Below are 26,504 nucleotides of genomic sequence, written 5' to 3' on the forward strand. Positions count from 1 at the left end.
AAACAATGGTTCGCCCCAACTACATAATACTGAACGATGCATTACCATTACCCTACTAACAAGAGATCAATTACCATAAACAAAAATTATCCTTCCTGCAGGTTTAACAACAAACCACAAACAACCGGTTACCATTAATGCAATGTCACCAAAATGCACTTCAAGCAAATAAGAGCACTAGTAGTAGGAGTACTCCTAGGCAACTTAAACAGCAGACGACAGAATCAAAACAGCATCGCATAGCATTATTGAGCCACTGGTTGCCCAATGCACCGCTATTACCGTGTACACCCACTTCTAAGATATCGTCTGATTGTGTTGATATATTTTCTAACAACTCATCTTCCCAATGTGCTCGCCCTTGCTGAGATGAGCGTGGCGACAAATTTTGTAGTAACTCATCTTCCCAATGGACACTACCTGGATGATTCTGCAGTGACATATTTTCCAACAACTCATCTTCCCAATGTGCTCGCCCCTGCTGGGACGAGCGCGGCGACAAACTTTGTAGTAGCTCATCTTCCTAATGGAAACTATCTGGATGATTCTGCAGTAACACCAGTCGATCATGGACGGAATACCAATGTATTAAAAGATAAATGCATATTAATAGTTGAAGTACCTCATTCAAATCAGCTAGTGTTGTCTTAATGTGAAGAGTGACTATTATGTTTAGGGCCACAAAAAATAATGACAATACATACGACTTTTTAACATATTATACTTATCCCAGTAGTTCAAAGATTACAAATATATGTGAACATCTAATTGTGCATAATTGTCAATGAAAAGTGACAAACAAGACGTGAAAACAACCAACAAATCATTGATACAAATTTCAATTCAAAAGCCAATAATAATTTTTCCTTCAATGTAAGTCAAACGATGCAATCATGTATTATTGTCTAGGTTAAGCAAAAACATTGCATACCTTGTATAGGGGACACTTGTAAAAGCGCCGCATATAATTCCTGTCGGTTCTAGAAACGAGTAGTCTCATTGGTCCAGCACCACATGTACATTGCATCTCGAGCTCCATAACTAGTCTTAACACATAGATAAAGCCAACCAAAATGACATAAATGTAAAATATAAGTCCAACAACTGACATAGTCATACTTATAAATTATCAAAATGGCATAGATATAAATATGAGACCACAACCGACGAAATTATATGTAGCAAGCACCAAAATGACATAGAGATATAATAAGAGTTCACAACCGACTTAATTATACATACCAAGTACCAAAACAAGGTAGCCATATAATAGGTGTCCACACCCGACATAATTATACATAGCAAGTACCAAAACGATAGACATAAGAGTCCACAACCGACAAGCCCATACATAGCATGTTCACAGCACACTTCGCTCACACACATATTCAAGCACAAGCAAATGTGCTATAATGTCGAGCCATACACAAAAGAAATTGTCCCATGACACATCATATAGCATAAAATAATAAACAGTACTGTCGGTAGGCTATCAAAACAAGAATATTTCCATAGTTGCATTGCAATACCCAACCCCACGTCAGTTCGGCGGGTGGATATTATCCTACATCAACTGCGCAATTTGGTCCCTAGTGTTTGCCATGATCAAAGCAGCTTCATCAGAGAAGTCGTAGGGGTTGTTGTAATCAGCACCATTGCCAAGATTCACAGGAAGGGCATGTTCAAAGAACATATCATCACGGCTAGCCTGGCGGATAAAGTTGTGCAGTGTGCAACATGCATTGACTATAAGGGGCTGGCGACACACTTTGTACTTGGGCATGCCATTTAGCACATGGAAACGCCTTTTCAGCACTCCAAAGCAGCGTTCAATTACCATACGAAGTGAGGAATGGCGGTAATTGAACAATTCTTTAAACCCTTGAGGGTCACCACCATTTCGAAAATCTTGCAAATGATATCTTTCTCCACGATAGGGGGTGAGGTATCCTTTTGCGCATGGGAACCCAGAGTCAACTAAGTAATAGTGACCTGCAAGTAGACATGCACTTGTGTGAGCAGATATTAGACAACTTTATTTATAAATATTGACACATGGTTGTGGAGAGAAGACACTCTCACCTTCCGGTGGTGTAGGAAATTCATTTTTAGGTCTAGTTACGGCATCGTAGAAGACCCTTGAGTCATTGGCTGTCCCCTCCCACCCGCTATACACGAACGTGAACATCATGTCGAAGTCACAAGCACACACTACATTTTGGGACACGACTGCCTTTCGTCCTTGAAATGCGTTTTGTTTTTTCCCCGGAACCCAAGCTTGAATATGGGTACCATCAATGGCCCCCACACAATCCTAACATGCAAAATATTGGAAAATGGTTGAATGGTTAGGTAGGTCCCAAATAAATTCAAACATCCTCAAACTACCGAAAATATATACGTACCTTAAACCATGGAAAGTATTTTGGATTGCCCTGTATGTATGGGTGCACTCCATCGAGCTGCCTAGGCCTTATAAGGGTCTTTCCCAAGTTGCATACTGCCCTCATCACATGCTTGAAATGGCGTGAAATTGTCTCAGTGGAGTGCTGGAACCTGTCTGCTACAACCCTCATCCCTTGTCGATGGCCAACTATTAGGCAAAAGATGGCCAGTGATTCTTCCACTCTCCGTGACCGACTATCTTCTAGGTAGTTTGCCCTCAAAACATTTGCTAATGAGACAAAAGTGTCCCTTTGCATGCGAAACAGCTCATAGCAAGTACCTGGGTGACCAACTAGCACTTCTTGCACAAATGCGGCACCCTAGAGTGCCGAAGTGCGCTGAAGTATCCTCTCAACTTCAGGTGCTTCATCAAATGTGTCATCAATTTCAAGTAGGAGCATGAACATCGCTGCGAACCAATCATCGTCATCCATTGCATTATGCTCAGCACCATAGAAAATGAAGTTAGGGATAGATGCATCCATCCTATACGTAAAATTGCAACGACGAAGGTCAAACGACGCACAACAAAGTCATTTTATCTGTGTGTTTAATTTATAGAGATTTTTAAATATGCACCCCATTGACATAAATATTTCAACACACTAACATTGACTCCATAATAAATTATAGTGTCATATATCAATTTCTATAGATGGTAATGACATACACCGTTGTCTCTTTATCAACTGTATGTGCTTCTTTAACATTATAAGTAAATATATAAATTTTTACTTTTAGAAAAAAGAGTTGTATCCCAAGACTCAAGTATAGTACACATGCAGGCCATTAGTGGTAAAAGCATGATAACAACATAGAAACAACAAGTAGTAGCTGGTTCCTTATCTCTTTTAAAATAAATTATTACCATTTCCAGATATTATTCTGGGACCTTTTGAAAAAGCTTATAGGCAATTCCACATATTAATAGGTAATCATGGAAACAAATGGCACTTCTACTTAGCTTTTATCCTGTATGGAAGGAGCTGAAGAAATTTCCAGATCCAGTCGGGATTTTCTATCATCAAGGGGTTGAGTAGTGATTTAGTGAACATCGACGTGCATGCACAGTGTGCACGCCGGTGTTCATTTATTATAAAATATTATTAAAATAATATTTAAACAATAAAAAAAATAATAATTTCCAGATATATGAACACCGACATGCAGACTGTTCATGCACGCCGATATTCACTAAATCACTACTCCAAGGGGTTAATGTAGGTCTCTTTTTCTTTTCTTTTCTTTTAAACACAACTTAACCATCCTCACATTTTTCCGACATTCTCAAAGGGGTGGTGGGGTGAGTTCCAAAGATGGACGTATGGCATTGAGTCAAAGTGATCCATGATTAGGAATGACAGCAACCCAAAGATAAACTCTAAAACTAATGGGTATATATTGGCTACAATCATCTTATGCGGTAGCAAGACTTGTCAACCCCCATCTCTCTTTTTTCTTTTTTCTTTTTCCTTTTTCTCAAATGATATTCAGGTTTATGAGAAAATTGAATGCCCATGTAAGGTTTATCCGAAAATTGAACGCCCATGAATAGAAAAGAAATAAAAATAAAAATAAAAAAATAAAAAGATTAAAAAAAGAAAAGAAAAGAAAAAGAGAATATACCAAGTACAACAAGTCCATTATATACATGTAGGTAATGTTGTTGGTAATTTACTTTTGGGTTCAATTCTAATAAAAAATAGACTAGTTAGGATTGTGACATGTATCCCAATTAAAGGCTATCATTTAGCAATTTAAGACTAGTTGAAATTTATCATTACCTAGCTACAATGAAAATCTATCATCTAGTAGTTGACGACTAGCAACCGTAGACGTTTATCACATATAAATATAATCACATTTGAAGACTATCACCTAATCATAGTTAAAGTCTATTTGTATTATTCTCATCTATCATTACTCTATTGCGAATAAGAACTCAAATAAGAGCGAAATGTTGGCCTGTAATTTTTTGGGTCTTTCACTTATTCCACTGTATATTTATTTGTCAATGAGAGGGGAAAGAGAAAATATAATTGAGAAACTGTATTTGAGAAACTGTATCAAATTCTAGGAGGGTCTTTTGCTTCGTTCTTGTTTGCTGTTCTGTTTTTGGGACATAAGTGATTTGGGGTGGTGTGAGAGTGGACTGGAGATGGGGTTTGTGAGTACTATACTAGGTCTTTGGGGTTTTGGAGTAGGAATTTCAATTGGGCTTGTGATTGGATACTACGAAACCATTTGCCTTGCCCCAAAGAAAGTAACTTTAAGCTAAGCATATAATTGGAAAAGAGTACAACTTTCAAAACAAAAGTAAGGAAGCATGTCCAACTAGCTTGGCAGGGTAAGATTGGGATATCAGTCCATCTAACTTTCATATATTCTGGAATCAGTGATACATAACCAATATAGAAATATAAATCTGACAAAGATTCTTAATCAAGAAATTGCTACCCCATTAAAATTAATGCCGACAATAAAAGGTGTCAATCTAATCTAGCCTAGTATACTGTAGTTAAATAAGTTCTTCAAATTGAGTCGATGAGGTATCTCAAGATGCACTCATATGTATATTTGCATACATATGAAGTCAGGATTGTTGCCACAACTTTTCAGGATTATCAACAATATTTCCTCATGCCTAGATCGTTTTGACAAAAAATTGCGAATCAAAAATTGATCAACATTTACTACACCAAAAGTCCAATAAGTAACCATAACATAAAAATATAAATCATAGTAAATTGGTCAAATGGTCAATTTCAGTGGGCTCCAATTGATTCACTATGTTGAATGTCATTTTTGGTAAAATAACATAAGGTGGGATGGGACTAAACACACCATAAACGGAATTTAGCATACCATCCATTCAAATAAACATTTGATAATATTCTAGGGTACACTTTCAAATATATAAAGGAGTCATAAAACCCAAGAGAAAATTTGCCCAAGTTTCACCCATAAGGTGACAGTGGCTCATTATCAAGGAATATTACATGCCAAACTTAAAGCCCCTTACAAATAAAGATTAGTAGCATAACATAAACACTTCTTAGCCATACAACATAATAAACAAAACAAAGAGCATTTGAAATGCTCCAACCTGCATCAATGCAGTGAACATCAGGCAAAAAACATGTCACCAGACCAGCAATGATTTGGTGAAATTGCTACAGTGAAGCTACCAACGCCTTCTTCCTAGCTGGAGGCATAGCTATAAAACCATCTCGAATGCTCTCGTCCTTAAAAAGATCAAAGGCCCTCAGGTACCTCTCATCATCCAAATCAGGGGCAATCTCATCCAATATGGCTGTAGCCCTACTAATGTTATTAGAGAAGGACACGCCACTACTTGCACCACCGCCACTGGCTTCTCGTCCACTACTCATTCTCTGCTGATCCTGAATCAACATCTCCTTCTTTAGACGGGACAAGTCACGAAACTCTTTCAGAGCAACACTTCTAAGGGAGTCCATTAAAGAGGACTCATTTCCCTTCCCCTTCCTCTTGTAGTCTGAGCTGGGACCCGAGCTATTCACATGATGCTTGCCACGCCCATTTCCCCCAATTACTATACCCCTACTAGGGGGAGCAGCATTGTCGCCCCCACCCCCTGAACCCCCAACAGAATCTACACCATTGCCATGACCTGCATTTGCCTCCCTACTAACATGGATTCCAAACCGTAATAGTGCATCGTTCAACTCCTCTTCTTCATCACTACCTAGTGGGGTCCTAGCAGAGGAATGCCGAAGCACCCCAGTGGCTGTTGACCCATTGAAAAGAAGACCCAATAGTTCATAGTTTGGGCAACCTTTCTTTCTGAAACGCCCAGCCTTCTTGTTGATCTAAGACATACACCAAAAAATTAAAAAAAATAAAATAAGGAAAATACACTATGTTGCCTAAAGACTCAAAGACAGAAAGGAAAAATGCTAGAGGGTTGTGCAAAAGGTACCCTAAGATATTGCTGCCATTGAGTTTCTGTCTCTTGGACTGTGTTTCTCACTGGGTCCCAATCGATCCCAGTTTTGTGATGGAGGAGGTCGGAAAACTCGCGGTGGTTCATCCTAAGACGCGAAAATTTTGTTCGACACTAGGCGGCGGTGTAGGTCCGACTAGTAATTTCATAAAGTTTGGAAGCAATAGGGGACCACATGTTCACGTGGACTAACCCATTCACTGTTCGACCATTGTTAGCGAGTTCAACCAAAATTTGAACAAATATGTTTTCATACTCAGGAGACCAAATGGTCGAGTCATCACCTTCAACGGGTTCCATCTATGTATATGTATGTTTATCCAACTCAATTACCATATACTAGTACAAGAGCAAACACATACAAAAAGGAAACAAAAACGTACATATACATACCTTACGCCTCTTGCAGAATACGGGTGAATATGGGGGAAGGTATCGTTTGCTGCTCCTTGTCCAATAAGCCTACACAAAAATCTCACACAGTCACTACTAATAATCAGTAATACACAGGCATTTCCATTTAATACAGATACTGTGGGAGGTATAGACGAACCTTCCAAGTGCGTGTCCTTGGAGGGGAGCCCGTGTCCGCAGATGCAGAACACGGATGAGGATTCGGGTGCTTGCAAGGAGATGGTCGAACGAAGGGGCTGGAAGAATCACTACGCGATTCTTCAGACCAACAGCTGTGACGTTCGGTGTGGGTCTGCATTGGCGAGGTTGTATTCCGAATTCTCTTATACAAACGTTGAGAACTGTTCAGCTATCAATTCAAAGATGTACTACGATTGAAGGCTCTGTGGGTATTGATGATATGAGCAGATGCTCAGGGCTCGTTGTTAAAGAGGATACGACCTACTGGAGAAGTTGGAGAAGATGGGCGGAGATCAACGAGTAATGCTTCTCGTTGAGTGTGAGTGCATCTTGACTTTTTCAACAAAAATAAATAAATAAATAAATAATCAATAAATAAATAAAAAATTTAAGACACCTTTGCAGAGAATGGTGAGTAGATGTGTGGTCCATCTTGACGGTTGGAAATGAGCATATCTCGAAGATCAACTGTGGAGAAATCAATGGTCGGTCACCTTCGCCTGAGAAAAGGGTGATTTTTTCTGAAAAGTAATCTTTGGGCGATTGGATACACTGGCCGAGGCATGACATTTATTTATTTATTTGCAAAGTCATTTTTTTTTTTTATTTGCAAAGTCACTTTTCATTTGCTAATGTGTAGCAGCAGTTGATTTGGCAGAAACCCATCTATCTTAATCCTACGGTCCTGGATGAGTGGATGCAAATCAGACGGTCAAAAAGTCTCAGTCATTTACCAAAAAATGCCCCTTACGCTTCACGAGGTCTCTGCACATCATAATGGGTACAGTAAATGCATGTGAAATAGCCGTTGGCGAATCTTAAAAGGCATGCTTGGTTCAGATTTGTACTACCTATTGGCAGCACATGACCCAATTGCATAGAGCCTCAGTGGTTTCATGTAGAATAGCAAAAAGACACGTGTCAGCGTCATGGCAAGAGTAAGGTAAACAAAAGGTCATGATTTGTCCACAAAGATCTGATCTCTAAGTGGGCGCAGTTGTAATTCACATTAATCCAACCCACATCTGATATTCACAATAAATGTTACTACTTCCTATGTACTAACAGTCCAACAAAAACATGCCTATTACCAATGCCTAGTTGTCAACTCATTTTCAGGTCAGTGCTGGACTAATTTCAAGATTTTTTTTATTATTTTTATTTGAGTTAAATTAGTCCTTGGGGTTTCACAAGGACTATTTTTTTCCCCCTAGAATTTCATTTTTATCACATGAGATCCTGTGGTTTTGATAATAGACCAAGTTAGTCCTCCGTCAGTTGACCGTTAGTTGACTTAACAGAAACCACGTGGACCAATCAAATGTTGACACATGACACCCACTTAATTTTTTTTTTTTAGGGAAATCATATATAAAATCCTTAGGTCAATGCGCTTTTATTAAAAACTCCCTTGGTATTTTTTTTTTTGGAAATTTAGTCCCTGGGTCACTCGAAACTACTAGAAAACTCCATACCGTCAATTTTTGTTAACTGCCGTTATTTGCGTTAAACGAACCATTTCACTTAAGTCCACCTCAGTCGAATTTTTGTATCCTACGTGTTCACATTGGACACGTAGGATATAAAACTCACCGTTTTGGACCATCCAAAACGGTGAGTTTGGCTTAAACTTGAGGGCTTCTTTTTTGAAACCCTCAAGTTTCATATGGTCAAAAAAACAAACCACCCGATACACCTCAAGCGGCAACCCACCGACGTAGACCTCGCCGGCGACAGAACCACCGGCGACAGTACCCACCGGTTAAATCACTCATTCCGGCGTCACTTTTCCGGCTAGGTTTCCGTCAAATCACAATATTTTGAATCGGAAAAATCTAGTTTCGACGAAGGTATTTTCCGAAATTTCTTTGTGGGTTTTGTTGATTGACTGAAATGTAAGCCTTTAATAGTTGTTTTTTGAATTTTTTTTGTTGTATTGGAAGCTTTTGCTCGAAACCCCATCCCCAAGCTTTTTTTTGTCCAATATCTATCGAATATTGCACTGTTGAATAGCTTTTTTTTGTCCAACATCTGTCGAATAGCTTTTTTTTTTTAGCGAATATTATTGTTGATTGGCAGTGGGTGTGGTCCACCTTGGTTGTGGTCCTGGAATGAGACAGTTGTTTTTTCGTGTGCACTGGCAAGTTAGTCTATTATTGTTTTGTCGTGTTAGGCAGAAGGCATTCTATCAATTTTTTTTTTTTTTTTCTATGGGGCTTAATTTCCTTCCATTTAATGTACAACTCAACTTGCTCAATATACTGTTACAAAAAAAAAAAAAACTTGCTCAATATACAACTCACCGTGCTCATTCTAGAAGGGTATGGATGTTCTGAATTTGGAGAAGTCAAATTTGGTGTTTAATTTATCTGTTATTTTAATTTGAGTGTGGCTTTCCCTGTATAATACTGGTGTATAATAAACACAAAATGAGATCCCCATTTGGTGTTAGTCAAATGTATCCATCTCAACACAAAATGAGATCCCCATAATCCAAAATAATAAATCTATCCCAAATGAACGACTGGGGTTGATGCTTGTGTAATGTCTGTATGAAGATCCATAGAATGTTTTGACTATAAACATACTCTCTTTTGGAAATGTAATTTTTGTGTAATAGTTCCATTGGACATATTTATGAGTGTATTGTATGCATTTGTTGATCTTTCCACATATAACAATGGGTGAAAAGTGCACTTTGCACCTATAACATGCATGTGCAAAAATATATGTTTATTATTACTATTATGTTTTGTCATTTTTTCCCAAATGAATGGTTATCAACTATGTCAACCTAACATCCTCAATCAGCTTAACTTGGGCATCTTGAGACCAAAACATGCACGTATAATTCTTAGTCTGAATATATATATATATATATATATATATATATATATATATATATATAAATCATTTCATTTCATGCAATAGATAGATATTATTGTTTTTTGTGTTTCCTTGTATGGACAAATATTTTTTTCTTACACTCTTTTATATGTTTACAGATATGGCTGTCAATATAATCATGCACCACGGTGGGACAATGACCCATACCCCATTTAAATACGTTGGTGGCGACATCCATGAAGTGAAAGCCTATGATGTTGACTATTTCAGTATGTGGGAAGTCAAAGAGTTGGTTCGTGACTTAGGAGTTAGGATACATGAGCGACGTTAGATGTTGGTATAACGTCGGTGATAGTCCACATAATACAGTGATATCTTTAAATAGTGATGTAGACGTTGTAGATTTTGTAAATATTATGGCTGATTACAAATCACAAGATGTTCATTTATATGTTGAACATATGGTGGACAATGCTATAATGGTAGATGAGCATTTATTTCTTGAAGTTATTGAAGGACAACATGGAGAAGGTGGTGGCAGGGTGGGTGAGATACCTAGTGCTGCTCGGCATGATGGAGATGGAGAAGGTGGTGGCGGGGTGGGTGAGATACCTAGTGCTGCTCGGCATGATGGAGATGGAGAAGGTGGTGGCGGGGTGGGTGAGATACCTAGGGCTGCCCGTCATGATGGAGATGCAGAAGGTGGTGGGGGGGGGGTGGGTGAGATACCTAGGGCTGCCCGTCATGATGGAGATGGAGAAGGTGGTGACGGAGTGGATGAAATACCTAGGGCTGAAGGTAGTATACTTATTTCTTATTTGTTTATCTTTTTTTCAAATAATATACCATGAGAGCACTTAGCCTTCCCTCCCCAAATGACTATCAACAAATTTGATTGTTTCTTTTAGGGATGGAGGACATACCTAATGCTGCACGTGAAGATGGAGATGTACAAGGAAAAGCTGGAGAATGTGGAAATTCTCAATCAAGACATTTCAAAAGCCCACGAGTTAAAACTAAGGCTGCCCGTCCTGTTACGCCATCCAAGAAAGCAAGCAACTGACCACTAGCCGAGGAGGTACATACAAATTGAAATTGAGTTGGACTCTTATTAGTTTTTTTTTTTAGAAATAGTATTCACCAGCAACTAACTTTATGTTGTCACAATTATTATATTATGTTGTAATATAATCAATCATTTGTGAATTGTTGTCGTTGTTGATCCTTTTGTTTTTGGTTTTTTATTTTAATTTTTGTATATATTTTTTTTAGTACGCAAAAGAAAAAGAACACGGGTTGCTCAACCGGTTTTGCAGGACGAGGAAGACAATCTTAATGTTGGTGCGGACACCGTGCCCAAAATTGGTACAAAAAAAAATGGACGTGGTGGTAGGCCACAGAAGAAGAAAGTGGAAGAGGATATTGATGAAGGCATCAAGGAGCTGTTGACTGACTTCGAAGCAACTGATGGCGAGGATGAAGACCTTTTCTATGATGCCGCTGAGGTCAATAAAGAGAAGGATGGGACGTCCAAATGGTGGGAAAAAGTTGACATTAACATAAGTGATAAAGGAGCCGATTTTGGGGATGAGGAATCTGATGATGAAAGTGATGGTCTTGCAAGTTTGCAAGACAGTGATGCTGGCGAGGTTGGAAAAAAAAGGAAGCGGTATAGACAGTTCAATCTGAAACATGACTTGAAGATTCCAATGACGTTGAGCTTGGAGATCAATTTGCAGATTCACATTCCTTCAAGATGGCACTGAGGACGCATGCTGTGCAGAAAGGGTTTGATTACAACTACAAGCATAATGACATGAGTAGGGTGAGTGCAGTCTGTAAATTAGAGCATTGCTCATGGAGGATTCATGCCTCTACTGATGCTACCAAGACTTGTTTTCAAATTAAGATGTACTACTCGGTTCATATTTGTGGTAATCAATACGAAAACTCCAGATGCGATGTTGAGTATCTTATTCGTACTTATAAGTGGGACTTCAAGGATGATCCCACGTGGACACCGTAGAAATTTGTCTGCAAATAATTGCACGCTTCCAACAGAAAAGGAATGGAATCCGGTCAACGCACTACACAGTATGCCCAAAGATCCAAAAAAAATTGGAGAGGTCAAAAAGTGATGCAATGAATTGTATTAGTCGGTAGCAGAATGAGTTGGAGTTTGAGATAGAGCACATATACGAGCCACGGCGTTTAGTCCAGTTAGATCATCACACATGCACATGTGGAAGATGGCAGGTGAGTGGGATCCCTTGCTCACATGCTTGTGCTGCAATTTACATGCATAAACAAAAACTAGAGGATTATTTGGATGATTATTACAAGATGGACAAGTACATGCAAGGATATGCAGCTCGAGTTTATGGCGTGGAAGGTCCACAGACATGGCCAGCTGATGATCCATGCGATGAAATCTTGCCATCTATCGTTAGAAGGGCTCCTGGTCGACCAAAGATTAGTAGGCGAAAAGCTGTAGATGAGCCGACTAACCCCTACAAGCTAACCCGTAGTGGATATATCGTTAAATGTGGAAATTGTGGGGGTTTAGGGTATAATTATAAAGGTTGTCATTTACCTTTGAACTTGGACCGGAAGAGATGGAAATCGAAGAAATATAAGCCGAAAAAAGATGCTGCTCAAGAATAGGTAAAACAAAGACATTTTACAACATAAGGTTCATATTCCAAAATTTGTTAACTTAATTATTATTTAAGTAATATAATAATTATTGTTGGTATTTGTTTTAATGTTTTGTTAAATTATTGTAGGGATCACAAGCTCAACCCCACGCAGAAGCAGAAGCCCATGGGGCATCACAGCCAAGTGTACGTATACGTAGGGCTACTCAGTCACAAGTAAAATCCAAGTTTTTTTGTGCTTAAGAAAACTCATATTTCACGATGATTCCCTTTTTTTTTCTAACGCATTTTTTGGATCCCAACATGAACCACAGGTAGAAGCAGAAGCCCACGGGTCATCACAGCCAAGTGTACGTACACGTAGGGCTACTCAGTCATAGGTAAAATCCAAGTTTTTTTGTGATTAGGAAAACTCTTATTTCACGATGATTCCTTTTTTTTTTTTTTTTTTTAACGCATTTTTTGGATCCCAACATGAACCACAGGCAGAGACAGAAGCCCACAGGTCATCACAGCCAAGTGTACGTACACGTAGGGCTACTCAGTTACAGGTAAAATTCAAGTTTTTTTGTGCTTAAAAAAACTCATATACTTGTGCTTAAGAAAGTAATATTCACAATGATTTCCGGTTTTTTTTTGGTTTTTTTTTTTAAAAATAATATTTGTCTTAATTATTATTTTTGTTGATGCATTCTTTGGATCCCAACATGAACCACAGGCAGAAGCAGCAGTCGAATCATCACATCATGGTAGTACACGTAGGGCTACACGTGTACTAAGAAGCCGAAGAAGTGGTGCCACGCAATGATCACATTTATCACTTACCAGATCTCTTCCTTTTGCCTTGTTCCCGCATACCCATTTCATAATCAAGTTATATGTCGATTTTTTTTTTGTTTTTTGTTTGTAATATAAAAAACAATTGGGGGATTCATTTTGGGACTTTATGTGCTTGTTAGCTTCAATGTTGTTCATGAAGCATTAAACGTGCACTGTTAGTTATTGAATTACATTTTGGAATTTGGTCATGGCAATTACCAATTCCGGATCGTATTAGTGGACGGAAAAAATTAATTCTGCCTGCAAATTCTACTGCAGGGTTCAATATTTCAGACTTAAGAGCAACTTACAAATAATCATAAATTGCCGCATACGAATAAAACTAATGCATGGAAATAGTTGTTCCATAAAAGTAATAAGCCAACCTTCAATGCATGAAAATAGTTGTTACATAGAAGCCATAACCATATATTGTTGTGAACAACATAGCTCAGTAAACAATATCCTTGACAACAACAAAATAAATAGTCTATTCCACTCATAATAATCTAATTGCCTCTTTCCCATGCCTCAATGCCCCATCAACCTTAGACAAATCAACAGTACACAAATCACCAACAAAAAAACCAACATATATGTTTGGATCTTTAGTTTGCCCCTAAGTAATGACACTTCACCTTTCAGGGAATGAACTTGTTTATACAGCCCAGGTAGGACCTCCCTTCCGCGAGCACAGGTTTCTTCGTCATACCATTGGAAAAAACGACATTCGCCAACTTTCTGTAATTACACAAAAAAATATGATAATTACGAACAAGCACGAAGTAATAACTATTTCTTAAAACCAAATTATCCAAATTCAAATACCTTTTTACGGTCATACATAGTACACCCATAGAATCGCCTCCCAGGATTTTTTATAGTAGTGGATGTTATAATTGGGCTTGTAAGTCCGCACCTACACTGCACAGGTTCCATATCCTCTTTGGCCGATGATATTATAGATGCCGACGACATTGACTGTTCATTCTACAGTGAAACCCACAATTATTAGAAGTAATCACAGTTCCCTAATGGGTTTCACTAAATAAAATTCACAAACCTTTTTCATCTTCCTGTCGTAGAATTCGCTTTCATTGTCTCCTTTCCTGAAATCTTTCTTCCTCCTGTTCATCTTATAATATGAACCTAACAATATATAACTGACATGTGAGAGAATAATCAAGCTCATAAAAGAAGAATAAAATCAAGTTTGCCAAAAAATTGTTCTTACTTCAATTTGTAATCTAAACAATACTAGGAAAAAAAATGTACCCTAAACCCTAAACAAAAGATAATCACATTGTTTAAAATGTGATTCCCCTGCAGAAATTGTACTGCTCAATTTGTAATCTAAACAATACTAAGTTGTTAGTGTAGTAGCTAGAGATGGGATATGAGCATAGGCGGCTCCCTACAAACATGGAAATATGCAGTGTAATCAAACATGCAATAAGAAGAAATTAGCCGTAATATCCAACCACGTATATAATACTGCTCAATTGTAGAATGATGAAACCTCCCTAAAAAAATTTACAAAGTCATCAAAACCCAACCAACCACAATCTATCATATCTCAATAATAATACCACTTTTTCTCCATTGAAAAATACTTTTCTTTCAAATATTAATACTAATATGATTAACATTTCTTTCAGTAATTGAACTTTCTTCTCATCAACTAAAAAGGTGGCAAAAATATTGGAGGACCTAAAAACAAAGACATGCATAGAAAAGTATGGCATGAACTATTAGGTAAAAAAAAAAAAAAAAAATTAAAAAAAATACTTCTCAATTGTAGAATGATGAAACTGGCGTAAACTATGAACAAAGAATTCCTATTTTCATGTCCTCAGCAATCCACCATTTGAGTAGAGAAGCAAAAAAATAAAATAAATAGTTATACAGATGAAAAAATCCCCTTTGACCAACTTGCCAGTGCACACGAAAAAACAACTGTCTCATTCCAGGACCACAACCAAAGTGGACCACACTCACTGCCAATCAACAATAATGTTGGCTCAAAAGTGCAATATTCAACATGTTGGACAAAAAAAAGCTTGGGGATGGGGTTTCGAGCAAAAGCTTCCAATACAACAAAAAAATTCAAAAAACAGCTATTAAAGGCTTCCATTTTAGTCAATCAACAAAACCCACAAAGAAATTTCGGAAAATACCTTCGTCGAAACCAGATTTTTCCGATTCAAAATATTGTGATGTGACGGAAACCTAGCCGAAAAAGTGACGTCAGAATGAGTGATTTAACCTGTGGGTACTGTCGCCAGTGGCCTCTGTCGCTGGTGGGTTCTGTCGCCGGTGGTTCTGTCGCCGGCGGGGTCTGCGTCGGTGGTGTCTGCGTCGGTGGGTTGCCGCTTGAGGTGTATCGGGTGATTTGTTTTTTTAACCATATGAAACTTGAGGGTTTCAAAAAAGAAGCCCTCAAGTTTAAGCCAAACTCACCGTTTTGGATGGTCCAAAACGGTGAGTTTTATATCCTACGTGTCCAATGTGAACGCGTAGGATACAAAAATTCGACTGAGGTGGACTTAAGTGAAACGGTTCGTTTAACTCAAATAACGACAGTTAACAAAAATTGACCGTAGGGAGTTTCTAGTAGTTTCGAGTGTCCTAGGAACTAAATTTCCGAAAAAAAATACCTAGGGAGTTTTTAATAAAAACGCGTTGACCTAATGATTTTATATATGATTTCCCTTTTTTTAAAATTTTTTTTTTTTTTTTTTTTTTAAAAAAAGTATTTTCTAAACAAAAAAAAAAAAAATTGGGGGTGGCTTGGCCATTCGAGCCACCCCCTTGGAGGCCAAGGGGGTGGCCGAAACAACCCCCAGTAACCACTGGGGGTGGCTCGGCCACCCCCATGGAGCCTAGGGGGTGGCCGAAACCACCCCCAATGGTGGTTGGGGGTGGTTTCGGCCACCCCCATGGAGCCTTGAGGGTGGCCGAAACCACCCCCAATGGCCCAAGGGGTGGCTCGGCCACCCCAATTTTTTTTTTTTTTTTTTGTTTAGAAAATACATTTTTTTTTTAATTTTTTTTTTAAAAATTAAGTGGGTGTCACGTGTCAACATTTGATTGGTCCACGTGGCTTTCTGTTAAGTCAACTAATGGTCAACTGACGGAGGACTAACGTGGTCTATTATCAAAACCACAGGGACCTCCTGTGATAAAAATGAAAATTTAAGAGGAAAAAAGATAAAGTTGTGAAACCTTAGGGGGGTCTGAAGTATTTTACCCTTATTTTTATTGTTTTTTAACAAAGTTTTTCTATTATTTTAATTTTTTTTTAAGAAAGTTTTTGCTATTTGCTCGCACATGGTAATGGTTAGATCATTACTTTGCATGGGTGTCAGGCAAACGTGTGGGCTGTCTGTTGGGCACAAAATTTCAAGGTGTTCATCTCCATTTTCATTTTCACTTTGGGTTTTGGACTAGAATGGCCGAACAAGAAACTCACATGGGTTTTAACAAAAAACCCAAAACAAAACCAAACAAGGCCCAGGTAAACAAGGCCCAGGTGTGCGACAAACAAAAATCCTTCTATTTCCACTTTCCAAGTTGTTCAGGTTCTTGGTTTAAAAGGGACTTAGGCCCGGCCCAGCCAGGCCCGGCCGGCCCAAACTAAATTCCTTGTTGTTATGAAGTGACAAAGCCTAGATTCTACTTCCATAAAGCTAAAATATATCTACTTTCTTCGAATCCTACCGTTGCACTAGTATTTAATAAAAATGGAAGGAAAATGCTATACTTTCAATTATTTTATAATTTTTGACACATGTTAGTACGTGATTGGAGATGTTACTCATAATGGAAACACAACTTTATCTCTTTACAAAGCCAATCGATCAAACTTTTTATTTTAAATGTAATGGCATTGCTACGTGGTAGTGAAGCTAGAGTTCTTTGAAAAGCAGTTTTCTATAAAATAATGGAAATTACTTGCTAATATTTGCAGATACTCGTGACCTTACCAACATGGGTTAGTTTCCTCATAAACAATGAAACACATCACACTACAGCGTGCATTCCGCTCTATGCAATAAGAATTACTCACACAAACTTGATTAGTATTAGTCATTTTGAAAACAACTAATATTCTGGTGAGGCTGTGTGAAACTATAGTTTAATTAGTCTTGAGGGATCGAGTGCCTGCTGTTTCGGCCGTCTAAGCCTCATCTGGATAGTTTTCAGTAAGCAAGTGCTACTATACTCACGTCAAAATATAATAATCACAATTGATCGCTTCCCTGTCATTTTTCTCATAAAAAAATGAAATTTTATCACAACACTTCTCTAAATTTTGTTTTTGGACAGAAATATTACAACCTTTTTTTCTTGTATTCTTGTTTTCTTCCCTCCTTTTGAATCTAGACTTGGCCAAAGAAAGAAGTTCAGTTATAATTTGGCCAAAGAAAGAAATCAGTTATAATATATATTTCCTGCATTGAAAATTTGAAGGTACTTTTGTGGTTAAAACTGTCAATGTCTGACATAAGCAATGAGATAAGAGAGAAATATGGGCGGTTAAAGATGGCGTTGGATAATGTTGTACAGTGGGCGTGATTCCGACTTACTTTAGCCTCGTAGTAAGCGACAAACTGGTCAATTTAGTTGTTGTCGGTTCAACCGTTCAACACAAGGTAATTTATTATAGATTATAACGAAGCTAATTTATTACTATAAGGCCAAAACTTAATTTCACATAATATATCATGGATCAGGGTCCCCTCAAATCCTGTAATCCTGTCTGTCCATCTCCATCCAACGTTTTACTTAGCGCCACGTGCTTGACTAATTAAAAAATAATAAAATATTATTTAAATTAAAAAAAAATTAAATCAAAATTAAAATAATAATAAAATTCAATTCAATTTTTCTTAAAAAGGGCTGGCTGGCCACCTCATAGGGGGTGGCCGGCCACCCTTTTTTTTTTTTTTTTTTTTTTTTTCTAAAAATTGAATTGAATTTTTTTTTTTTTAATTTTGATTTAATTTTTAAATTTTAAATAATATTTTATTATTTTCTAACTAATGAGACACGTAGCGCTATGTAGACCGTTGGATTAAGATGGACGGTCAAGATTAACGATTTGAGAATCTCAAATCCCCTCAAGGATTTGAGGGGATCCCGAGCTATCATCTTATTTGAAAGCTTACTTTGGATCTGTGTTTTTAAATTAAATCGCAAAAAATAAATTATTTGAGATTTCACTTTTAAAAATTTTTGATTTGAAAATGTAAAAAATTTGCGTTTATGTTTTTAAATCGCAGGTAAGAAGATGTTTTTTTTTTTTTAAATCCACAATTTTAAATATTAAACTATAATTTTAAAGGCCAAATTGCGATTTTGTTAAATGATTAACTACATTTTTAAAAATTACGCACAATTTGATATGCATAATGCTAGAGTTGTCCTTGTGTCCTCCTAAATGTGACGTGAGTTTTATAATCATCATTGAATTTGAAGTAATTATTATTAAATTTTAATATATTCTTAATTTTAAAAATCATATCACATTTAGACAATAAACTGAAAGAGATCCCGATGGCAAAGAAAACAAACTGAATTTCCTCTGGTTCCAAATTCATTATAAAACTCTATTCCTGCTTCTAGAAAGAAACTCATAATTATTTTCGGGACAAACCAACTTTTTGAAAAAAGTCATTCTTTCCTCTTTGTTTATGTAACCTGTGTTGAATTCTGTCGATTTATCTTTACAATATCTTAGAAGCTACGCGCACTCAGAAAACGACATGAAACACAGAAAAATGTTTTCATTTTCCCCCTCACTCTCCTAATCTGTCTCTCACACGTACACTCGCGCACCCATTTAAGAGGGGAAAAAAACAAGCAAAAGCTAGCACGTACAATACGCAAAAACCCATTAATTAATTATATATATATATATATGAAAACTTTCATTTCCCACTGAAACAGCTTTTCTTTTAGATATTTCTGGAGAGATATGGAGAAGCTTTCAGGTTTGAGCCACCTCTTCGTGACGGTTTTCCTCTCAACCTTTGCCAACTTCACGGTGATTCCGGCCATCACCGACGTCACCATGCTAGCTCTTTGCCCCGGTCAAGACGAGTGCTCCCTCGCAATTTACCTCACCGGTTCCCAACAAGCGGTACGTACGTACGTTTCTGATTCTTCTCGCCGGTTCTTCTTCTTCTTCTTCTTCTTCATCTTCTTCTTCTCATGCTTTTCATTTTTTCCAACAATTTTCTTCCTTAAACTCCACAATACTTTTCTGTTTTTGGGTTAAGGCCATCAGGGAAGAAGATCAATATCAATTAAATTTTAATTTTTAATTAAATATTAATTTTGTTGACAAATTGGTGGTTTAATGTCCAATACAAAGTTGTATTAGAGCTCAATTATTGTTAAGCATGGTCAATTAATTCCACATTTTGCATGGTAATAAAAGATATATAGAGAGAGAGTTGGTTAATTAATAGTGTGTAATTTATTTATTTTTTAAAATTAAAAAAATTGGTCATTTTCAGTTTTGCCCTTTTTCTTTCAAATTTAATGGGGGTCTCAGATGATTCCAAAGACGTATCTTAACTCGATATAATAGCTTTAAATGTGCAGTCTTGGACATACACGTAACTTGCAGGCCTTGAATATCCCAACCTACGCTTCAAACCTACCATGTTAGCTCTCCATAGCCATTCAAATTTTTCTGATTTTTTTTTTCTTAAGTTTGAAAAATAAGGAGAGATATATCGAATAAAATCAATGCTTTTTCAGCTACCATTATTCTATTCTATGTAATTGAAACGTCTACTTTGGCAGCTGCACCTGCTACATCCATGTTTCAAACACACTTTCTTTATTTATTTTTGATTAAATTGTCTGTAAATATTATAATTTATAGGTTGCTTAACAAAGTCAGTCTAAAGATAGAATAAGTACCCATTTTTAGGACTCAATTTTCGGGTAAATAAAGTCCAATTTTGAGGCCCCTTTCCCTTTAGCCACCCACTTCCTTAATAACAAAAAAGAGCTTGATTTAGTGTTTTTGTTTTTGGGTTAATTTGCAATTTCATTTGAAAACTCAGTTAAATTTCATTAAAAAAAAAAAAAAAAAAAAAACTCAATTGTCTGCCATTTAAAAACACAATGGGGTAGCTTAACGGGACTATACCTAATAAAGCGAAGGTTACTAATTCGAGTCTCTTTCCCTCCTCTCCCTCCTTTTGTGTAAACATGTCAAAAATGAATAAATAAATGTTATTATGTTGATGTCAAAGTAAAGATGCCACTCTAATCGCCTCTTTTTCGGCATAAAAGTAGAAGTTGAGACAGTCTGAATCGTCTGATATCAATCTTGCATCCCAGATTGGTGATCTGATGAGGTACAAATATGTTCAGAAGATTGAAAGGGGCTGTTAGTAGGGAAAAAGGGGGAAGGGGAATCTTCTAGGACGTAACCAGAGAGAAAGAGAAGTGGGTCACTTTCCTTTTCCATGGCGAATGGACCTACATGAATGTGTGGTGAAGCAAGCTCAGTACAGAAACTAGTCAAAGCCCATTACTATAATTTGGATCACTTTTTATGGTGCACTACTTTTACACTTGACAAGGATGAATCACACAAAAAAGAAGAAGAGTAAATTAAAGAAAATTGTACGAGTGTTTACCAAAACAGCACTATATATATAGTTTTTGTTATTGAATTTTAAGTTTCAGGAAATGTGATGATGCAGATCATAGGATTGGGAGCAATGATAATCACACCAGTAATTGGGAATCTGTCGGACGAGTACGGGAGAAAAGCCCTGCTCACCCTCCCCATTACACTCTCCATCATTCCACTAGGTATAATTCTTTCCTTCCCTTATTAATATTTGGTGATATATATATATATATATATATATATATATATATATATATATATGAGTGCCTTTTTGGGACTACAAACCCACTCTTGTCTGTAAGCTTTTCACATCTTGATGACTTTTGAAGCAAGTGGTTGACCAAAATGGCATGGGAAATTAATAGTTAAGTGATAATTAAACATTAATGTATACTTTTACCCTTTTTTCTACCCAAAATTGTTGAGGATGAAATGGGTTGATACAGATTTGAGATGGATGAATAAATGTTATACTAACGAGGGGAGGAAAATATTTGTGCAGTAATATTGGCATATAGCAGGGCGACCAACTTCTTTTATGCCTACTTCGTCATCAGGACTCTCACTGCCATGGTCTCTGATGGCTGCACCAACTGCCTTGCTCTGGCTTATGTGGTAATTTATTCCCCCCCCAAGCCACCCCCTATAGCTTGTATCTGTGCTTAAGTCTCAAGCTGTTATGCCAAGATGCATGTTCAAGTGGCTGGATGGAAATGGACTTGGGTCGATTAACCCGTTTTATAAATTAGTCAATCCCAAGTCAACTCTTTTAACCCATATGTGACCCAATACCTGTATAAAAAACAAATTTATTTATCTTTTACAATTGAAAAACAGAACCCCCAAAAGGCTAAAGGTACATGTCAAAATTGGTCAAACGGGTCGTGTTTGGGTAAACCCAATACAACCTATTTGTTAAATGGGTTTTGCAAGTTAACCCAACACAACTCGTTTATTAAGCAGATTATATAGGTGTTTCCTGTCATTCGCTTATTTAAATGGGTTGTGATGCTGTGTTAGGGTAAGTTTAATCTGTTATATTAAATGGGTCGGGTTTGAGTTAACCTATGAGTCGACTCAATTCAAACTCAACACGCCAACACACAAATTACCATCCCTTGAGTTAGTCTTTAGCTGTTATACCAGTCAGCGAATTAGATAAAAGCAAAAGGCAAGAAGGGTTAAAGGGCAGTGAAAAAACCACCAAAACCATCCGATCAAAGGTTTCCATGTTATTTTCTGGAAGAAAGCAAGATAAGATACCAACAGATCAGCTTCTTTTATAATAAGCTGAAAATTTATATCAAAGCATTCTCATAAGATTTATAACGGGGAAAGTTGATTACTATGTGAGACTGCCAAAGCTCTTATAGCACGTCCCTAGCATTTGAAAACAAGGGCTGGGAATAGATCGAGCATTTGTTTCTTCCTTCAAACTCACCCAAAAACAAAAAAACAAAAAAAAATCTTCTGCTGTGTGTTGAAACTGTGTGTGTTTGTTGCTTCTCAGGCAGATAAAATTCCAGAATGTGAACGGGCACCAGCATTTGGAATTCTAGCTGGGGTAGGTTCAGCTGCGTTTGTATGTGGAACCTTAGCAGCTCGTTTTCTCTCCACTGCTTCAACATTTCAGGTATTCTTTAGAAATTGTTAAAGTATTGATTAAATGGTTAATTTTTTATTTTTTATTTTTTTAAAGTTAAAGTTTTAAGATAAGTAGTGATTTAACTGAGTTCGAATTCTAATTCCACAGTTTACCTTCTATTTTAATTAATATTTCAACAAATGTGTTATAAAATATTAATTAAATGATTAAATTTATTCAATCCTAACGACTTAAACTTTTGGGATAAGCAATGATTTAATAGGAATAAACTTTTCTATTATACTTGGCTAGTTGGCTAACAATTGGTTTTGATTTGTGATTTTTATTTTTTTTATTTTATTTTATGAAATATCCAGGTTGCTGCATTCATGTCAATCCTTGCAGCCATTTACGTGAGAGTTTTTCTGGAGGAAAGCATACCCAATGGAGTTGGAATAAGGCAACCGATCTTGAAGGAAGCTCCAAATGCTACTAAAGAAGATGCTGATTTAGAAAAGACAACGCAAGTCTTTAAGAGGATTCCATCGATGGGGGACCTGATTAGCTTGACCAAGATTAGGTAACACTTTGTGTATATAAATGCAACGCTACTTTTCACGCTCATATCGCACCGGTTGACGTGTAAAGTAACTTAACAAACATCGTATTTGCAGCACGACATTTTCGCAAGCAGCAGTTGTTACATTCTTCAATGGTCTTGCAGAGGGTGGGATAATAGCTTCGTTACTGGTATAGTTCTTCTTCATTGTCAAAATTATGGATTTAATCACCTGATATACATGGTTAGTGCAGTTGATAAGGTTGTTAAAACTCCCATGAAAAAACCAAAGACCAAACAACAGTTCTTTAATGAAGCTTATACAATAATGTAGTTGTTCAATGGATTAGAGAACACTTGAATGATCAAATCACAGAAACAGAAATGGTTTGCTTAGAACATATAATGTCACCCAGATCTCAATATTCCTATCCTTTATAGTGCATAAATCAAACGGTCCATATTTAATTTCTCTCTCTTATTACTAAAACGAAACGTTTCGCACCATGCAGTACTTCCTAAAGGCTCGTTTCCACTTCAACAAAAACCAATATGCTGATCTAATGCTGATTGTTGCGGTTTCAGGGACCATTTCACAGGTATCTTTGTTCTTCGACATTCTGCCATCTACATTTTGCTATCTGATTTGCTCAGCACCTTCATCTTTTTCTTTTCATTTAAGGGAACTACTTATTTCTCTTTTATTTTTTTGGCCACCATGTGTTTTTCTCTTGAAAACTTGGAAATTCCTGCAGCTGATTTTCATGCCCATTTTGGTACCTGTTATTGGAGAGGAGAAGCTGCTTTCCATAGGTCTCTTAATGGGCTTTACAAACGTACGTGCCTTATTATCCCTTCTTTTTATGTTTAAAAAATGCTACACACTTTCAAGTGCAGACTTCCTAACGTAACAGTGAAAATTACCATTAGATTTTAGATCAAATAGTAATTTTCACTACCACGTCAGGGAGTGTGTACAACATTACTCTTTCATATTTTCCTTGCAGCCATTTGGGTATTATTGTCTGTGCAAGCTAGCTAGTGAGACTGAAACAGTTCATTGAACATATAGCACTGACTATGACATGATTTAATGCAGATGTTTGTTAGCAGCATAGCTTGGTCAGATTGGGTAATCCTTCTTCAATAAAGTCTTGCGCTTCTTATTTCTCTTTTATTTAATAAATGAGAATATGTGCTTCAAATATTACGAGTATTTTCTTTCTAAGCATCTTTTGATTCATATAATCCTCCAAGACATTTTCACCATCTGCAGGTTCCTTATGCCACTACAGTGTTTTCCATCTTTACCGTCTGTGTGCAACCAAGCGTACGTTATTTACTTTTTTTCTTGGTAAAAGTTGTATGTATTACACTAGCTTATACTAAAATACTTCTTGAAATTTACTCACAGTTACGCAGCATCGTTTCAAAACAAGTTGGGCCCATCGAGCAGGTAAATTCTATGGGGTTTCCAACATGTGTCCTAACTTGTTACTCTACCCACTTACCGATGAATAGTGATCTGCAACAATTGGTTGTTTGAATTGCACACCCCCAAAAAGAATAAGTGTCCCGCTTACCTGCCTTAAGGGTGCCCAAATGTGGGGCTTACTTACCCGAGGCAGGTGAACCCCACCACGCCTGCCCTTTTTGTGGAGTTACCCAAATTGTGTGCAATTCGAACAACCAATTGTAGGAAATCCAAATCCCTGAATACACCCGCTTTATTCATCTTACATATCATAGCAGTTTTCTTTTTCTTTCCTTCATTTAACTTATTGAAACAATGAGATGCATGTCAGGGGAAGGCTCAAGGATGCATTTCAGGCATAAGTTCCTTTGCCACCATCATTTCTCCATTAATTTTTAGTCCTCTAACAGGTATGTCGAAGATTGAGAAACCAAAACAAAAAACTTATTACAGATCAAAGTATCTAAAGATTGACAATTTCTTCTGCCATCTATGCAGCTTTATTCCTATCTGAAGAAGCACCATTTCAATTCCCTGGTTTCAGTATCATGTGCATTGGGTTTGCCATGGTAACTTCTTTTACTTTCTGAGCTAATAGTCATACAAGAAATCACAATAGGAAAATTGGTACCATTCCAGCAGTAAAGAATGGCAGTCCATGCTGACTAAACTGCACGTGTGAAACCTATGATTATTATAGTTAAACCATATAAAATTAAACCGGAAGTCATGCATGTCAATGATGCCGGTGATACGCAAGTCCAACAAAACTTTTGTATAGAGTTGCTAATTATTTAGATGGATCCAATATGAGATTTCCTAAAAGAATAAGTACATAATCTAAGGTGGAAAATCTTACACTAGTGTCACAGAAAATTTACATGTTGATTGTTTAATTTCTTCTTCATACATCATTTTAATGCTTTCAGTTCTTATGGATGTGCTTAACAAATTACATGTTGTCATGCAGATGATTGCCTTCATTCAGAGTATTATGATAAGGGGAGTTCCTTCAAGTCACAGAGCTGAAAATAATCACAGCATTGAGGCCTAGTTCTTAGAATTTGGGTTATCTATTCTAATATAACAGAACTATTTCTCTCTGGCCTTCATTTTGCCCTGAGATCGATATTATTCTATCCGGGCCACTCATAAGCACATAGAACAAACCAAAAAAGAAGAGAGAATATAAGAACAAAATATGCACTCAAATATATATTCACACTTCCACTCAGAACACCTTAAAATCTCTAGAAGATTCTCAAAAGCTTGAAAGAACAGTTGGGTCCAGTGTAAGCAACTAAAGGTCTTCTATAATTAGGATTCATGTGAGTCATACAATCTTGTGGGTTGGTTCAGTATTAAAGTCTATGTACGCCTCACATTAGGACTCTTTATATGTATCTCAGGACCCGAAAATGTAATTAGATTTCGATTATGGGCTGTCTAATTTCTGGTCTCATATGTAAAATTGTGGTCGCTAGTGCGTTGAGGTACTGTACATGATGGCTAGAAAAGAAAGTTCTATTTGTTCCCCAATGGGTTCTAGTGAAAAATTTAGAGGCAAGTTTTACCTGGACATAAAAACCATGTCTATCCTAGACTGTTTTTTAGTCGAGTAAAACAGGTTGGCTTTCTTTGTTAAAATTCTTATTTTCTGTCTTTTGTTTTCTTTTCTCAAACCAAAAATATTATGAGTAAATTCACTTTAAACCCCTGAATTACTATGCGATTTGACAAGTCCTCACAAACATCAAAACTTCTCAATTTAAACTTCTAAATTTTTAATTGTAGTCAATTTGAACTACTTTGTCATATTTTAAACGTTAAAAGTGAGACAATACCGTTTATACCCCTGACTTTTTATAAAATTAAAAAA

At 36.9% G+C, this 26,504-nt stretch overlaps 3 protein-coding genes across 5 annotated transcripts; 1 reads left to right on the forward strand and 2 right to left on the reverse strand.

Moving 5' to 3' along the window:
* Positions 1-1,233: 1,233 nt before the first annotated feature.
* Positions 1,234-7,260, reverse strand: LOC132163088 (protein ALP1-like). The gene is made up of 5 exons (XM_059573285.2): positions 6,984-7,260; positions 6,824-6,892; positions 2,406-2,931; positions 2,083-2,314; positions 1,234-1,992 (listed from the first exon to the last, which is right to left on the reverse strand). The coding sequence occupies exons 3-5, from the start codon at positions 2,700-2,702 to the stop codon at positions 1,565-1,567; spliced, it is 957 nt and encodes a 318-aa protein (XP_059429268.2). The 5' UTR covers positions 2,703-2,931; positions 6,824-6,892; positions 6,984-7,260; the 3' UTR covers positions 1,234-1,564.
* On the reverse strand, positions 5,400-6,517 carry LOC148587448 (uncharacterized). Its single transcript, XM_088512612.1, has 2 exons — positions 6,407-6,517; positions 5,400-6,296 (listed from the first exon to the last, which is right to left on the reverse strand). The coding sequence occupies exons 1-2, from the start codon at positions 6,515-6,517 to the stop codon at positions 5,619-5,621; spliced, it is 789 nt and encodes a 262-aa protein (XP_088368738.1). The 3' UTR covers positions 5,400-5,618.
* Positions 7,261-19,274: 12,014 nt separating the features above from the next.
* LOC132184282 (uncharacterized) lies at positions 19,275-26,063 on the forward strand. Of its 3 annotated transcripts, none has more exons than XM_059597856.2 (14): positions 19,275-19,492; positions 21,078-21,189; positions 21,510-21,622; positions 22,518-22,640; positions 22,970-23,172; positions 23,267-23,342; positions 23,664-23,750; positions 23,907-23,987; positions 24,251-24,283; positions 24,428-24,481; positions 24,566-24,607; positions 24,957-25,035; positions 25,124-25,194; positions 25,596-26,063. In XM_059597856.2, the coding sequence occupies exons 1-14, from the start codon at positions 19,328-19,330 to the stop codon at positions 25,677-25,679; spliced, it is 1,323 nt and encodes a 440-aa protein (XP_059453839.2). In that variant the 5' UTR covers positions 19,275-19,327; the 3' UTR covers positions 25,680-26,063. The 3 variants fall into 3 exon arrangements, with proteins under 3 accessions (XP_059453839.2, XP_059453847.2, XP_059453856.2); XM_059597864.2 differs by having other exon boundaries at positions 19,315-19,500; XM_059597873.2 differs by lacking the exons at positions 19,275-19,492; positions 21,078-21,189 and adding an exon at positions 21,354-21,371.
* The last annotated feature ends 441 nt before the right edge of the window (positions 26,064-26,504 follow it).

Source organism: Corylus avellana, chromosome 2 (genome assembly GCF_965113065.1).
Source record: "Corylus avellana chromosome 2, dhCorAvel1.hap1.2, whole genome shotgun sequence".
Taxonomy (NCBI): Eukaryota; Viridiplantae; Streptophyta; class Magnoliopsida; order Fagales; family Betulaceae; genus Corylus; species Corylus avellana.